Source organism: Tamandua tetradactyla, chromosome 3, assembly GCF_023851605.1.
Source record: "Tamandua tetradactyla isolate mTamTet1 chromosome 3, mTamTet1.pri, whole genome shotgun sequence".
In the NCBI taxonomy this organism is placed as follows: Eukaryota; Metazoa; Chordata; class Mammalia; order Pilosa; family Myrmecophagidae; genus Tamandua; species Tamandua tetradactyla.
This window is the reverse complement of record NC_135329.1, coordinates 179,139,601-179,156,259: the sequence shown is the minus strand read 5'-3', so window position 1 is coordinate 179,156,259 and position 16,659 is coordinate 179,139,601. Positions and strand designations below refer to the sequence as shown.

General features: G+C 36.7%; 1 protein-coding gene across 1 annotated transcript in view; it reads right to left on the bottom strand.

Moving 5' to 3' along the window:
- ICOS (inducible T cell costimulator) overlaps positions 1–9,969 on the bottom strand; it is a 33,915-nt gene extending 23,946 nt beyond the window's left edge. The window contains exon 1 of the mRNA XM_077154792.1: positions 9,674–9,969. Within this exon, the coding sequence (XP_077010907.1) occupies positions 9,674–9,731 (58 nt within the window). The 5' untranslated portion in view covers positions 9,732–9,969. The remainder of the gene's footprint in view (positions 1–9,673) is intronic.
- Positions 9,970–16,659: the final 6,690 nt, after the last annotated feature.

The window sequence follows — 16,659 nt, the reverse complement described above, 5'->3', positions numbered from 1 at the left end:
TGATTTTATACTCCTTAATTCAGACTTCTAACCACAAACCTCCACAGAAGTCTCAAAGTAACAGAGAGATAAGATCTCCTGAGTTTGCAATTATTCATGGTGCTTATTAAACACATTTTTGGTAATCAAGCAAGGATAAGCTTTAGCTTAATGCGGTATATGAGCATGATGCAAGAGATAAAGTTCTAAAAATTGCAATATTTATATTAGTTCCACCATTTTTTAAAAAAATAGCTTCCTACCACATCTTTTTGCCTTTCATAAAAATAATGTCATTTCTTATGAGTTTACTAGTTAAAACTTTAAAATCCTGGCTAGTATATTTTTATAAAAATATCATTTCTGTACTTACATTACTACACAAAGGCAACCATAATCTAAAGAAATGATGGGGTCAGCATGGAAGGTAGGCAAAATAAATCCAATCCAATCTAAATTCTTGTATCATTTGCATTTTTTAAGCAGAAAAAATGTGAAGAAGAAGAGTGAGGAGAAAGACATAGAGTTAAAGGAGTGCGCGCACACACACACACACACACACACACATATACACACACATGCACCAAATGTGTGAATTGTTTTCACTCTCCAGGGAACTCTTTACAGGGCATCCAAAACCCTTAGTTCTCTAAGATTGTATAATAAGCAAAATGAAAGATTGATATTCTTCCAGTAAAAGTTGATTTTCTTCGTGAAGATAGAAAAATCCCAGAGGTGTTATAAATTTTGTAGCAATATTCACAAAGTAATTAATTTGCAGACAAGTTACTTTGTTAGTTATTTCATTGCTATAGATGTGAAATCGCCCTGCTAGGGAAATCACATGAGATTAAATGAACCCAACTCTCTTCTGCACAGGGAAGGGAGGGAGAATTTTATCTGCATCCAGGAAAGCCCACATTACTTCCATTCTTCAGCTGCTGTGCAATGCTCTGAGGGCATAGCGACAGGACATTTTTTGATGACTTTGTTTACATGTATGGCCCCACAACCCACATATCTTTATCTCTAGACCACCCTTTTCTTTAGATCCAGAACCTTTGTCCAATTTCTGTTCAACCTCTCTATCTGGGTATCCTCTGACATTTCCAGATCTAACTCAATACGTACTCACTAAACCCAAATTCCATCTTTTAAGGAGGTCACTAATACAGCCTTAGGCACCTTAGAGTCTTCACCATGTCTCCCTCTCTCTGACTCTTCTCATCTAATTGACCACCAAGTCCAGTTAGCTCTAACTCGTCGATCTCTGGAATTCAATCTCTTTTCTCCATTGCCATTACCTGCCCAGGCCATTTTCATGTCTCCCTTCAACTGTGGAAGCAGCTTCTTGACTGGCCTTCCCAACATCAATCTCTCTCCTCCTGGTCCATCTTCCTTTCTGTTCCCAAAACTGTGCTTTTAAAAAGCATTTCATTCCTCAGCTTAAAAGTCTCCATTAGTTTCCAGTCGCCATAAAGTAAAATCAAGTTCCTTAGCATGATACGAAATCCTTTCACAATTGTATGGATGGTATGTTCAAGTCATAGTGAACTTCTTGGCTATCCCTTTCACATCTTTACTTCTGTTCCCATAGACTTGAGTAGCCTACTACCTCTCTATCTGCTTGGAAGTCATTCATTTTTCATAAACCATTTTGAGGGCGGGCCATGGTGGCTCAGCAGGCAAGGACGCTAGCCTGCCATGCCAGAGGACCCGGGTGTCTGCCCACATTAAAAAAAAAAAAAAAAAAACATTTTGAATGCCATCTCCTCTCTCTCCTGAGATGTCTCTGAAATCCTCAGACAAAAACTTTTACCTCTGTGCTCTCAATAATATTTTGTTTACACCAATATATTTATAATTCATATCATCTTAGATGATAATTATTTTTGCTTATCTTCTGCAAGCTCCCGAAGGAGCATCATCATGGTTACTTAAACAATTCCAGAAACTGAAACATAGCAAAAGCTAATATTATTAAATGAATGGATAAAGAGAAGAATATGGAGGCTGAGGATGTTTGGTAAATGCACTTGTAATGGGCAAAGGAGAGGAGTGAGTAAAATAGGGCGAGAAATCCTATATATTTGTGTATGAAGGAACACTAGTTTTTCAGTCCAAAGACATAGGCTCAAACTGAACAAAGCCCAGCTAATTCTCTCAAACCCAAAAGATATGCCAGTCATATCAATATCTAAATTTTCAGTAGCTGCCATATAGGAATAAGAATAATAACTTCTTATAAATAATAAGTGCTTATTACATTTTGGGTAGTGTGTGAAATGCTTTACATGCAATGTATGTTTTTCATAACAGACTTATGTGTCGGATTTTCTATTATTATTATCTCTATGTTACAGAAGAGGAAACTGAGGCTTGAATATCTGGCCCAAGATTATAGAGACAATAAGTGGTAGAGCCTTACAATCTAAACCTGACACCCAGGTTAACATTCTTAACAAATGTCTTAGTCCAAACATCTAGTCCAACTTCCTCACTGTATAGAAACCATAGCACAGGCGCTGAAGAGGCTTGCTGAGAAACCAGAAAGAAAACAAAAGTTTTTAACGTTAATCTAGATTTGTAAATTATTTTCAGATATTTCTTTTCTTTTAAGAGGTATTGGATATTTTGCCTCAAATACTTAAAATAAGATTCACATCGATACCATATGTGTTCTATGACTGAAAATTATAAAAATCATAAAACATTTTCTAGACATGAAATTCCACTGTGTGTGTACCACACTCATTTCCTTAGACATCCTCATTCATCAGCTGTTGTGTGCTATTACCCGTGCTTCTGATACTGCAGCAAAATCTAGATCTTTGCCCTAAGTTTAAATTCCTACTATTTATCCTATAACTTATCTGCCTGTAGAAATGCGTACATGTGAGTTCACATACACAAATGCAAACAGGGACTTCTTTGAGATTTTAGCTTTAGTCCTACATAATGAACAGAATTTTAGTTGTAAGGGCATTTGAGGTTTTCTGTGTGGTGTGGTTTGGTCTGACTTGGGCTTTTTCTTTTTTTGCATCAATGGTTTCTTTGGCACTGAGCCCTAAGAGAACATAAACATTGGCTGTAACAAGTTTGATTCCTCAAAATCAGAAAAGTTACATTTAAATTATTTTTAAGTAATTGTTGAAAGTACTGTGTCTGCATCAATGTGACTCAAGTGGCAGATATAAAAACTAGTGGTGACTTGAATCGGAATTCCCAAGCCTCAGAGGGGATGGTGGAGTTATACAGAGAAGGTAGGGTTTAACAGAGGATGAGTCCTGAATCATTATATTAATATTTCTTTTGGTCTTCAGTATCTTAGATCAGCTAGAAGTAAAAACCTAAAATTGTGGAATTGTAACCCATAGCAAATTCTGAAATCTGTTCTACAACTAATTGTTGCAATGTGCTTTGAATTTATTGCTTTTTTGTATATATGTTATTCTTTACAAAAAAAAAAGAAAGAAATGGTATAAACAAAACAAACAAGCAAAAAACTCCCAAGCCCATCATCCCATTTAGGGACAACCTGTTCTTGCTTTTCTTCAAACAAAGTAGATACAAGCATCAGTACGTTATGCACAACCCAGAAAGTGTTCATATCCCCAATTTCTGACTCTCTCTCTCTCAATTTGCAAATCTTTGTCTTTGTCTGGTCATCCTTGCAGGTAAAATCATTGAAAAAAAAATCAACTTTTGACTAACAGCTTCAATTTGTGTTACATATTCTCCATACAGTACACACATATTCTCTACAAAATACAATTTTGGATTTTTATAAGGTTTCAAAAATTCTTATTTTATGTAGAAGGACCAAAAAGTGCCATGTGACAGACTTAATTTCTTAGAACAACAAGCAGCACAGAGATGCCATTTATGGAAAATTGTGTCCTTTCATTGGTTTCTAGCTTCCAATAAATAAAAAATATATATATATTTTAAAATTTGTATGCCCTAAATGAATCACTATTTATATACAATATATTTATTCTTAGGGTAGGGAGGTAGTATAAGTTGTGAGTTTTACTCAGCTTATAACTATGAATACTGAAGCAGTTTTTTAAGTCAAACAAAGCTATGCATCTTACAACAGGCAAAGCTAATATGATAATTTAGGTCTTCCCTGTACACCTACATTTTATTTCTACCAAGAAATGGGATTGCGGTAGTAGTAATTTAAAAACCATAATATTCCATTTCATCTGAAGGAGTTGTGGTTATGAAGACCATTTTATTCACTCATGATGAAAAAATAAATTTATTCACTCAAGGTCTCACATGAAAATATTAGGCATTTCTAGAAAGAGAAAGAAAGAAAAGAAAGAGGAAAAGCTATGATTACATAAATACTAAGAGATTGTCCCTGAAACAAAGAAAAATACTTCCAGACTGAAAAGGCTCACCTAGTCCCAAACAATTTTAATAAACATACACACACACAGGTAAACAAATCCTAGCAAAATACTTGAATTCCAATATTGAAACGAAAAGGTGCAAGATGAGAGAGAGAGGGGAAAGAAGCTGCTTACAAATGAATGGCATTCAAATTAGCAAAGAACTATTTATTTACTCACGAGCCTGGAAGCTAGCAGACAACGGCTGAATATCCACAGACAGAAAGACTGCAGTGTGGAATCCTATTCCCAGAAAAGGTATCAGTCATCCATCAAAGTACAAGAAAGACCTCTATCCCTACGTAAGAATTCAGAGTTAGGGGTCTCTGAGGAAGTCTTCTGACACAATGAAAATTTAGTCTGAACAAAGGTTTCAAGACAGGAACAGAAGGAGAGGATGATACACCACTGGAAATACGTGACAAAAGTGTTAAGAAAGGGTTATTGAAACAGAAAAGGAACACTGTAAGAGGAAGCCTAGTGGTGAACAGAAACTACACATATTAGATTCCTTCAGCAAAACCCAAGCATCAAGGCCTGGGTGCACTAGATGGAGCCTGCATGAGAGAGGGAGGGAGAGAGCGTTCAGAACTTCTCATGTAAATGTGGGGGTTCTTGGGGGGAGCTTGGTATATTAAATAACAAGGCCATCTTTTTTAGTTTATTTTAATAGAATAAGAGACAGACATTGCCTTAAGATTTTCTAAAAATGAAGGTAATATCTTGGGAAATTAAGAAGTGTTGTTGATCTTCCAAATTAACTGGAAGCAATGAGGGGAGTTAAAGAGAACATCATCAAACCAGAAAGAAAAACGAAAGAGATGATAAAACAAAGGAAAATAAGTAATACACAAGAAATGAAACCAAATATAGGATTATTTTACTGAGTGAAAATGACCTGAATTTATCTATCAATAGGTTTGGATTTTTTTATAAATCCAACATGAATACTGGAAGTGGGTACTGCCAGTACATCACATTTTTGCAGAGTCCTGGAGAGGTCAGGAGGAACCACAGGTCAGCTCAGCTCTGACGACTTCTCTCCTTACTCCTGGGGAGAAGCAGGTAGATGAGACACCAAAAGACCGTTTTCTCTGAGATAGTGGAATTCAGGAATCACTGCTTCAGCACCTCAGTGACAGAGCAAGGCTCAAAGTGGACAAGAGGGCTATTCTCCCAGCTTCTTCTCAGAACACATCATGGACATGGACATTTATGAAGCATCATTTTCACTCTACTCATTCCCCCCACTCCCAGTACTTTCTCCACACTACATTCAGAGTCATCTGTCTAAAACCAGAATTCATCAGGTCACCTACCTGGTCCCCACTGGCCATAACGTCTAGAAAGAAGGTCTTCTAAATGCAGTTACAGAGTCACATTTTCCCCAGATCCTTTTTCAAAGAGAAGCTTCTAATCATTCCAGAAACATTAAAATAACAAGACTGTGTTACTTCAAATTGAGATCACTAGAAGATTGGGAATCACCAAGATTTCCAACCCTCTTAACTCAAATAACAAAACTGCTCAGAATTTCTCTTATGTCTCTGCTATTTCAATATGTGGAAAGAATGTGGAACCAAACACATTTGAATTCTCATCTTGGTTCTGCCCTTAATTGCTGGGTCACAAATCACAGTAACAAATCACATCTGATATTCTTCAAACATAAACTGAAGTTAATAATACCTCTTAGTGGAATGAAAATGTATATACATAGTGGGGAGGATTAAAAATATGGCAAAGATGAGAGTTCAAATAGAATCAAGAGGCCACTCTAGAGGTCACTCTTACACAAGCTTCAGTTAGATATTGCTACCTATCATAACTTGCCAAACCCCAACCAAAACCATTCCTGCCAATCCTAAAGAACATCTAGGGCAATTTATAAGATTCTACAAAGGTTCCATGAACTAAGGTAACTTTTCAGAAACCTACAATTTCCAGATGGGTTGCTGGACCAGATGAGTTCTGAAAAAAGGGGCCAGCCTCTCCAGAATACCAGACAGTTCTATCTCCTTACCCAAAATTATCAACAGCCCCTTCCAACATGAAAAAGTTAGAATGTGCATAGCCCAAATACCCCTAAAGACTGGGAGAAAGATCAAAGGTGATGATGGAGTTATGAAAGAGAAGGTAGGGTTTAACAAATAAGTATGACTGCTGAATTATTATATTGATATTTCTTTTAGTCTCCACTACCTTGAAGCAGCTAGAAATAAAAACCTAAAATTGTGGAATTCTAATCCATACCGAACTCTGAAATCTGCTCTACAACTAATTGTTGCAATGTGCTTTGAAATTTATTGCTTTTTTGTATATATGTTATTTTTCACACACACACACAAAAGTCAATTGTGATGATAAATTTAAAGCTATATGATGATATTGTTACCATTGCATGTATACTTTGGTTGATTACATGGTATGTGAATACATTATATATATATATCAATAAAAAAATAAAATTTAAAAGATCAAAGGAGAAGGTGGAGTTTATAAGAGAGAAGATAAGATTTAACAAATATGTATGACCCCTGAATCATTACATTGATATTTCTTTTAGTCTACAGTGTCTTGGAGCAAGCAGAAGGAAAAATTTAGATTTGTGGAATTGTAACCCATATCAAACTCTGAAATCTGTTCTATAACTAATTGTTGTAATGTGCTTTGAAATTTACTGCTTTTTTGTGTATATGTTATTTTTCACAATAAAATTTTTTTAAATATGGCAAGGTTCTATTCCCAGACCATGCACCCCAAAATATACATATATATGGCAAAGAGAAGAACCTGCAAGTACTTACTTAACTTCAGTTTGGCTCTTTATTTTGTGTTTTGAGTTTTTTAAATGCAGTTGCTGGCTAAATCCATTATGGTGGTATTTTTATTTATTATCACTATTTAGCCACTTGTGCCTCTGTTTTGCCACTTGTCAAACAGGAAGATGAAATGCCAAATGACATTTTCCATGATGAGAGTGATCAGTGATTTCATTCATTTGAGGTCCAAGATTCCAGGGGTACAATTTATTCATCACCTCACTTTAGTGACTTGAAACAACCAACCTAGGCTGGATCTGTCATTCTATAGAAATAATGCTGATGCTAATCCAAACCTCCTGAACACAGGTTGCACCACCATAACCATCCAAATGGCATTGGCATTTGGGATGCTTTTTAGCAGCACAGAACAAACAAGCAAAGCTAAATAAAACAAAAAACACTTTTATGACTTGTCCCAACATTCTTAGAAGAAAAACAAAAATTCTTAACATAGCCCAAATGATCTGAATGGTCTGGGTCCTACCTCCACTTCCAGTTTTACCGTGCACTACCTCAAGCCCTTCCCTTTCTGTGTTCAGGCACATCTCTGCCTTCCTTCAATTGCTTGACCTTATCTCTCTTCCATTCTGCCACAGGCCCTTTGCACTTGCTTTAGTTTTGGCATGGAATGTTCTTTCCCACCCAAACATTATTCTCCCTACTTGCCCTTCAAACTCAAGTGTGACTTTCACAGGAAAGCCTAACTCCTTCCCCACTCTCACATCCATTCAAATCCAGTCTACTCGGACTCCTTTGTTACATTCTCTCATAGAATTGGATTCAGACTGTAATTATCATTAATTCATGGAATTATTGATTAATGCCTCTTTCCTACCTATTCAGTTAGCCTCAAGAGATTAAGAACTGACCTGGTTTTTTTTTTATCATTAGTACAACAGCTAGCACAGTACCTCTGCATGAAAGGTGCTTGGTACTGCATGAGTGAATGAATGAATTAATTAATTAATTAATATTAATTCAGAATCATACCCATGCCGCTAATGAATTTGTAGAAAAAGTATAGTCAAACAAGTGATTTCAGTAGCTTAGGACTGCCCTGGGACTCAAACACTAGACCATAATTTCTCTTTACTTAAAAGCATTTCAGTTGCCTTGAGTCATCACAAGATCAAACCTTTGATCAATCTGCTTTTTTTCTTATTATTTTTTTGGAGAGAAAAATACAGTCTATTTCTCTGCCCCACTACAAAATTTATTTGTAGGTGAGATTATACCTACTAAAAACTGTGCCTTCATTTTAGCGTCCATAGACCTTCTGCATTTAATAAAATTTCATTTTTTTCCCAGCCTCAAGAACATGGCTCAGAGTTAAGAAAAAACAAAAGTAATATAAATATGTAAAGAATAAAAAGCAGCAGAAAGACACACATTAGTTTAAATTGTAGGTAGCATTGCGTAAGCCATTTGGATAGAGTCTAATATATAATATCCAAAAGAAAGAATCAGGGGCTCTAGGTTGTTTTCAAATGTCTACAGCAGCCTGGAAAGTGTTTTTATATAGTCTACTCCTCCTTAGCCTTTTGGGGAAACCTTGATTTTACTGTGTCAATAAAAACTCTGCAGCAGCCTGGGTACGTCTAACAACATACCACCCGGAATCCTTCTTTTCAAGAGCCCTTCCATTCTACATTTTTCTACAGAAAGAATTTCCAGTTCAAATGCCAGGACTATTTAATTTTCATTTTATTGACACATGTCATTTTGCCTTTCATCTTTTTCTGAGAACAGTAAGCCACGCTTCTATTTCATCCACTGATAGCTAAATCCAAACAGATAAATTAAAAATGTGACAGTCCAATAAACGTAAAGGGCCCAGCCTCTCCAGAGCATCAGCTAGTCCCATCTCCCTACCCTATGTTATGACAGCCCCTTCCAACATGAAAAAGTTAGAATGGCCATAACCCAAATACCCCTAAAGAGAGGGAAAGAGAGATCAAAGGTGATGGTGGAGTTATACATCAAAGATAGGATTTAACAAATGAATATGATTGCTGAATCATTAAATTGATATTTCTTAGTCTCCCAGCTAGAAATAAAAACCTAAAATGGTGGAATTGTAATCCATGCCAATCTCTGAAATCTGTTCAACAAGTTATTGTGGTGCTATGCTTTGAAATTTATTGCTTTTTTTGTATATATTTTATTTTTCACAAAAAAGAAAAAAGAAGTCGATTGTGATGAAAAAAAAATGTAATCATCCAATGAAACCCTTTTTTCCATTCTAAAACACAGTTTCAAAGGCAGCAATGCAAACTCAAGACCAGTAAGAGTGACAGTGGGTGACCCGGGGGCCTTCAGCCATGTGCTCCAGCCCTTCTTCAACTGTTCCTGCTTTCAAAAAAATAACACCACTTTCTATTTGCTGCCTAATTTTTCTACCTTTTCTTTTTCTTAACGTTCACTTGGAATCACAACTGTATAAGAAATAGTCAAAAGGCCACTTACCTTTTAGAACTTCAACTTGGAAACAGAAGAGAAAGAAGTACCAGATGTTTAACTTCATGTTTGCCAGAAACAGATACAATCCTTTCCTTCAGTGTTGAAAGCTGACAGTCAATTCATGCTCTCAGTTGTTTTCTATTTGCTTCTAAAGGAAGTGGGTTTTGCGGAGGTTGATGAGGTGGCACCTGTCAAGTCAAGGAAGCCTCTTACCCAAGTCACAGGGCACGGGAGGAGTCAGTGTTCCTGGGACTCAGCACTTACTCCAGGGATCGTGGATGATTTTGAGGACACAGGAAAACTTTACCCTTATTCTGGTTTCAGGAGAACAAGTTGAAGAGACAATGTCTATTCTTTTCCAAACTGTCCTACATCTCCAAATCAATAGTTACTGGAGATAACTGCTTCTAAAAATACCTACATGATGAATAAAAAATGCATCTTAACATATTTCTTAGGTTTTTTGTTCCAGAGATGAGAAAGCCTTTGGAAGAGGACAAGAATGAAAGGAAATTAAATTGACATGAGAATTAAGAGGAGAAACATAGAAATATGAACTTTAATGCCTACATGCCATCCATTGTAGATTATGATTATCTAAGTGAGTGATGCAGTTGGTTTTAAACTAACCTAAACCATGCCTGTGTATCATAGCAGTCTGTGAAACCAAGGTTTCTCTGCCTGTTGATTCAGATGAAAGCAAGAAAGTTGAAAAACCTACCCATGGTCTCTCTATTCCTGTAGGAAAATAGAATAGACAGTAATTTATCATATAAATATATAATCATAATATCTAAATTATTATGATTATATATATACATATATTATAATAAGTGCTGGATCCAGGCTGGGCTTCTGGGGAACGACAGGACAGGACCAACTCACAACCTGCAGAGTTGGCATCCAGATGAGAAGCTAAAATCAAAAGTTGGATAGGGCAACTAAGGTGTCAGTCTAAAAAGAACAAGTTCTGAAGCAGAACCCAGGTTTGGGGCAACAGAACAGCTATTTGAGATGTTGGACCAGAGCCATGGGATTTTAAAGGCAAGGTAGGAGGTTGATCCCTCAGACATCTCGCCAAGCTGCTCGGGCTACCTGTAGGTACCCTTTTTAGGTACCTTTTTGGGGGCTCCTGGACCTCAGAGAGGAAGCTATCTGAGATGCTGCCCTGGCCTGAGCAGTCAAGACTGGATGTCCAGCAGCCCTGAGAAACTGCTACTCCAGTTTACTTCCTTTCTTTTCACTTACCTCTTCACAGCATCTAGACAAGATTTCTAGACCTGCTGTTGTGCTAAAGTCCTTTTCCAACAATCAGACGGTCTTGGTCTTGGTGAATAATTGACTTTTTCTAGCCTAGTTATGGCTTAGCTCTGTAACTAAGTACAGGCAGCTTTTTCTTTATTTGCAAAAGCTGAGGCAAATTCTAGAGCTCAGCTGCTGTCACACAGAGGAAGATACAGGGTATGAACCTAACAATTGACATTTATTGAGCACAAGCCTATACCAGATTTGAGGCTTCACATGAATTATCTCATTCAGTTCTCACAACAACTCTGTGAAATAGATCCCATTATTATTCCCATTTCATTGACGTAGAAATTGAGTTAGAGAGATTAAGGAATTTTCCCAGGGTCACACAGCTGAAGTGACAGAACCAAGTCAAACCCAGGCAATGAAACTTTGAAGTCCACACCTCTAATTACCATACTACACTGACAGGCCAGCCTTCATTTATCCAGCCAGAAATTTCTAGTACATCACCTTTTGGCCTCATATTTTGGTAGAAGAAGAGAACATAGGTCCTAGAAGAAGTTCTAAAATATTTTAAGGCAAAAAGTATATTTTTTAGTAATTTAGTTGTGTTGTTTCCGCCTCAAGGAAAAAAAAGTTACAGATGTTATGGTTGAATTCAGCTTTAGTTCAGCTAAGTATATGTGCTTTCATTTCATATGAACTGGTATACTTTCTCCCAACCAAATGCTTCTCTGTTTGTTGAATATCTGGTCATAAAATGAAGCAGACCTTGCTTCTTCATAAATGGTGCTTTATGTCAAAAACCCCCGGAGGTGGTCCTTCCCCTGCCTCCCACTTCTCAAAAATCTCAGTGAAGAATACACTTACTTGTGGTTTTAAATATTCAGAATTACTTTTCATGCACCTGGAAAATAAACTGGGCAAAAATTTCCATTCACCCCACGCAAAGCCATTTTTGTTGGCTTTTATTTTTCACTTTTCATTCCATGACTTAAAAGGATTTTGATTTGTGTGTGCAGATTCTTGGGGGAGGGTGGGGAATGGAAAGTTTGTCACAGTAAAAGTACAATGTGTATTATTTCTATCCATGCTGCATTCTCGCTTTTCTGATATCCACAGGTGAGAAACCTACTGAAAATAATATTTGTGTACGTTCAGGAGACAAAACAATATGGGCTGTTGATTCCAAACAACGGGGTTTAAAAGCACATCAAAAGTTGATATGTTTCACCTAAACTTGGCTTGTCATTTTTAAATGGAAAAACACGGAAAGAGAAGAGTTCTTCCCAACCAAAACTGCTTCTCCTTCTACGTGCCCTATTTCATTGAGTAGCTCCACATTCCACCCATTTAACCACCTAAGAAGCAGGGTGTCAGCCCTCCTTTACCCCAGAATTCACCAATAAACCCTAAGTATTCTACCTCCTAGCTGTCTCCCAAATCTGTTTTCTTCCTTCTATCACCAGGATCACTTTCTTAGATAAGGCCTCCAGCCATCATCCCTTTCCTAGACAACCTCCTCTGTGGTCTTTTTGTCTTCGCTTTTGTCCCATTTCAATCTATCCCCACACTACAACCAGATTAATCTTGGTAGAATGTAAATATAACCCATCTGTGTTCCCCTGCTTCACACCCTCCAATGGCTTCCTAGCCATTGGATAAAGGACAAGGTTTTTACAAAATCCTTTCAGACAGGCTCATCCTGTCTGATTCATATTTGTTCCTTCTTCTTCCTGCACCAAACACTTCCTCCATGTTGAATGACATGGCATCCTCCAACTGCCCATGCTAACTCGCCCCCTAAACTTTCCAGCATCCAAGACCTCTCTTCTTGTCTCCACTTCCCCTCTTCACCCATCCCACCCTCCCACCTCTTCTGCAGAATGCTTACTGTCCTTAAACCCTTTGCTGGCACAACCCATCAATTCATCAAAGAAGTCTTCCTTGGCCATTCACTACCAACCATCTCTACAACCAGTGTCCATTAGATGGGCCTTCTGCATCCCTCCAAAGCACCCACCCATGTCCTCCACCCTAGAACTCATCATAACACTGTAATGGCCTGTTTGCTTTCTTGCAGCCCTTACAGGGCTGTGAGCAGCCCCATTGTTTAAACCCCATTGCCTGGAATCTGTGGCCCCTTGTGCTGGCCTCTGAACACATGCAAATGTTATTTTCAGTAGGTTTCTCACTTGTGAATATCAGAAAACCAGAGCAAGGACTGCAGATATTTTCTTCGCAGCTATAGCTACAATGCCTAATGGTGTCTGCAACAAAGCAGGTGTTTCATAGCTATTTGTTAAATGAATGAATGAATCAATGAGTACTCTAAGAATCTTTTACTTTGAAGGAGCCATATTCTCTCAGGAATGATCATCAATTAACACTTTGCTCTTTGAGCCACAGTATCAAGTAGAAAGGTAGTACGAAGTTAGAAAACTAACAGAATGTGCTCATACTTAATACTGAAATTAATTTGAGATCTGATAATAATCTTGATTTTTATCTGAACATTTGTCCATCACTAATCATCAAACAAAAGAATATTCCATTTTAATGGCCGAATGACATTTTTCATTTGAATTATTAATTAATCTATGAAGCCCCAAACTAATTGCATGTTTCAACAAAAGTGAAATAAATCAGTATAAAATATGACTCTAAAGAGATACGTGGTTGATATTTTTAACAAAAATACCCAAAACATGTAATAAAAAGATAATCAGCATCATTCCAATGATAGTGCTACTGCTCAAAATATCAGTAAAGCAATTACAGAGCTTTAGTCGTATTGGGTTAGATTTCTTGAGCCATGCTTTGTGTGAATGGATGACACCTACTAGTATAAAATAAAACTCGGCTTCTTCTTTATAAGAAGAAAAATTAATGTTCCTCTTTTAGGGCAAGAAAAGAAAGCATTCAGTAGAGTCCAATACTGTCAAAAATGTAGTTGCTGGAGATGCAAGTCAAGGATTTCATGGAATGATGAAAAAATGGGTGTGATGCATTAAGGGGAAAGGGCAAGTATTACATATGCATGAGCTTAATGTTTAAATTTTTACATAAAATTTATAAAGAAAAAATATATAGAAACTATACATGAAAAAAATCAGGACAGGCCACAAAGAATTTGCTGCTTAAGTAATATGCTAGTATTACAAACTTTCTGTTCTTTTGAAATTTTCTCCCATGACCATGTGTCATTCTTGGAAATAAACACTAAGTGTTTGTGAGATTTTTTTTCTTTCTTAAGTATTGTATGAAATATTTTATGTGAAGAAGTACAAGTGTCCCTAGTGGTTGAACTTTAGATTTTGGTCAGGCAAGGCCCCTGTTTGATTTTAATTTTTTTAAAGTATCCATTTTCACCTAATTATGTTTCCAAATAAACTTGAGATTCATTGTTAAATTTTTATAAATTCTACCTAACCAAACTTCCATCCTCAAATTCCATTTAGGATTTTGATTCAATATAGTATCAAGTGCCCAAACTTCTGTGTCACTACTTCAGATTCCCAACAGCATCCTAAAGCCTAGTAACTTGGATTTTCATTAGGCATTTTATTTTAAAAGCCAAGTTAAGGTTTTAAAGATGCAGTTATGAATGCTGTGAAAATTCCCATATATAAAAGCAATCTCATTCTTTGTATCAATGTCCACATTTATTTCTTAGTCTTTATTTCATGTTTTGAAGATTTTGGTGATTATAAGAAACTGACATAACAAGAGTTTATCCCGATTCTTAAAGGCTGAACCCAACTCCTGAGGAAAGGGCTAAGTCTCTCAAAGACTAGCATGGCTTGAAGAAAATTAAGTTTAGTATGATAACCAAGACAGGTAAAAAGGTAAGCACTTTGAACTCCTGATAAGTCAAGAAAAATCAGAGATAGCTGCAAAGTTCGATGGAGCAGGTGGAGTGATACTGAACAACAGACAGTCCAGAATGCCCTGGTGACAAAAGCAGGTAAATGAGATGATAGAAGACAGAAAATGTATTAACTCAGAGTTGTGTGGCATGGTACCATCTATATGGCTCCTGCACAAGATTATGGGCTATAAAAGGATAATTTGGGCAAAACAATTATTATCACACTCATTTTGTAGGAAAGGAAACCTGAGTCTCAGAGTAGTTAAATAGTTTGCACAAATACCTAGGCTAGAGTCAGAACCAGGACTCATGTGCACTTGCTTCTAGATTAGTGGTCTTAAAAGAGTTCTAGAAGGTAGCGCCACAGTGGCTCAGTGGCAGAATTCTCACCTGCCATGCCGGAGACCCAGGTTTGATTCCGGGAGCCTGCCCGTGTGAAAAAAAAAGTCTCTAGAAAGAAAAAGAGAAATAAATATACTAACTTTGTAGAATTCTATTCTGGAAACTTGATTCTAGATCAGTAGCTCAGAGTTACTCTTTCCTGGGCCTAAAAAATGCAACCATAAATAATCTTAGGTTCACCCGCTCGCCAATTAACCATAGATCATCAGCATTCATGCTTAGGCCTCCGTGATGTTAGCTTTCATCACTTGAAATCACTTGAAATCAAAATATGAACAAAGTTTTGGTGGGTGTAGTTATAAAGCTTTGAGAATTAATCTCTCACTTTATTACCCAAATCCACAACTTAAGTTCTTAGAATTATTTCATGACAGATACACTAGTTTTATTATTAAGACAATGTGAGCCCATCCTGGCCCTCCAACCAAATGATGAGCAATTTCCTCCAAAGGCCTATTGAATCAAAACCCAAAAAGAAGAGGGGTGAGAGAGCATGAAGATGGAACTGTCAGGGTGATACTAAAGTCCATCCTTTATTAATAAAAAAAGTTAACTTTTTTTAAAAGAAAAAAGTAGAGATTCCTAGGACTGCTATATATTAAAACATATATAAAGCAGACAAATATGGTATATAAGTGCTATATCATGAAATCATTAGAATAAGCAAATTAATGTAGTCAGATTCTAGAATATAGGTTACCAGGAGACAGGGTGGAGATAGGGAATGGAAAGTTAAGACTTAAAATGTATAGGATTCCTGTTTGGAATGATAGAAATGCTTTGGGAATGGATGGTGGTGATGGTAGCACATCATGAATTTAATGAACACCAATGAATATATATATGAATGTTATTAAAAGGAGACATGCTAGATTGTTATATGGTAACAGAATAAAAAAATTTAATATATCTGTGGAACTACACTACCGAAAAGTGAACCCTAAGTTAAACCATGGACTATATTTAATAGTTCAATTATAAAAATGTGCTTTCATTGATGGTAACATGTTCCACAGCAGTGCAAGATGTGAATAGTAGAGTGTTATATGGGAATCCTGCATTTTATGAATGATTGTTCTGTAAACCCACCACTTCTCTAATAATTTTTTTAAACACATATTATAAAGTTATAATAATTAGATCATTTTATGCTGGCACTATGATGGATGAAGGAAAATAATATATATGGGAAACCAGGCATTTTTGTCTGGTAAAGGCAATGAACTGGAAAGAGTTCAGTGGCCAATAACAGAAACCATTCTCATTAGGTTGACCAGAAGGGAATTTGTTACCAGATGTTATAAAATCTTTGGAGAAGGTAGAGGAACAGGTTCTGGGCTTGGCTTCCAGAATCATCTCCCAGGTTTATATGGCTTCTATTATGATTACAAAATCTGCCATTGCCATTGCCAGAGGCTGCCATGTAGGGAATCTGTTGACTCTAAGACTATACTACCTCTGTCATAAT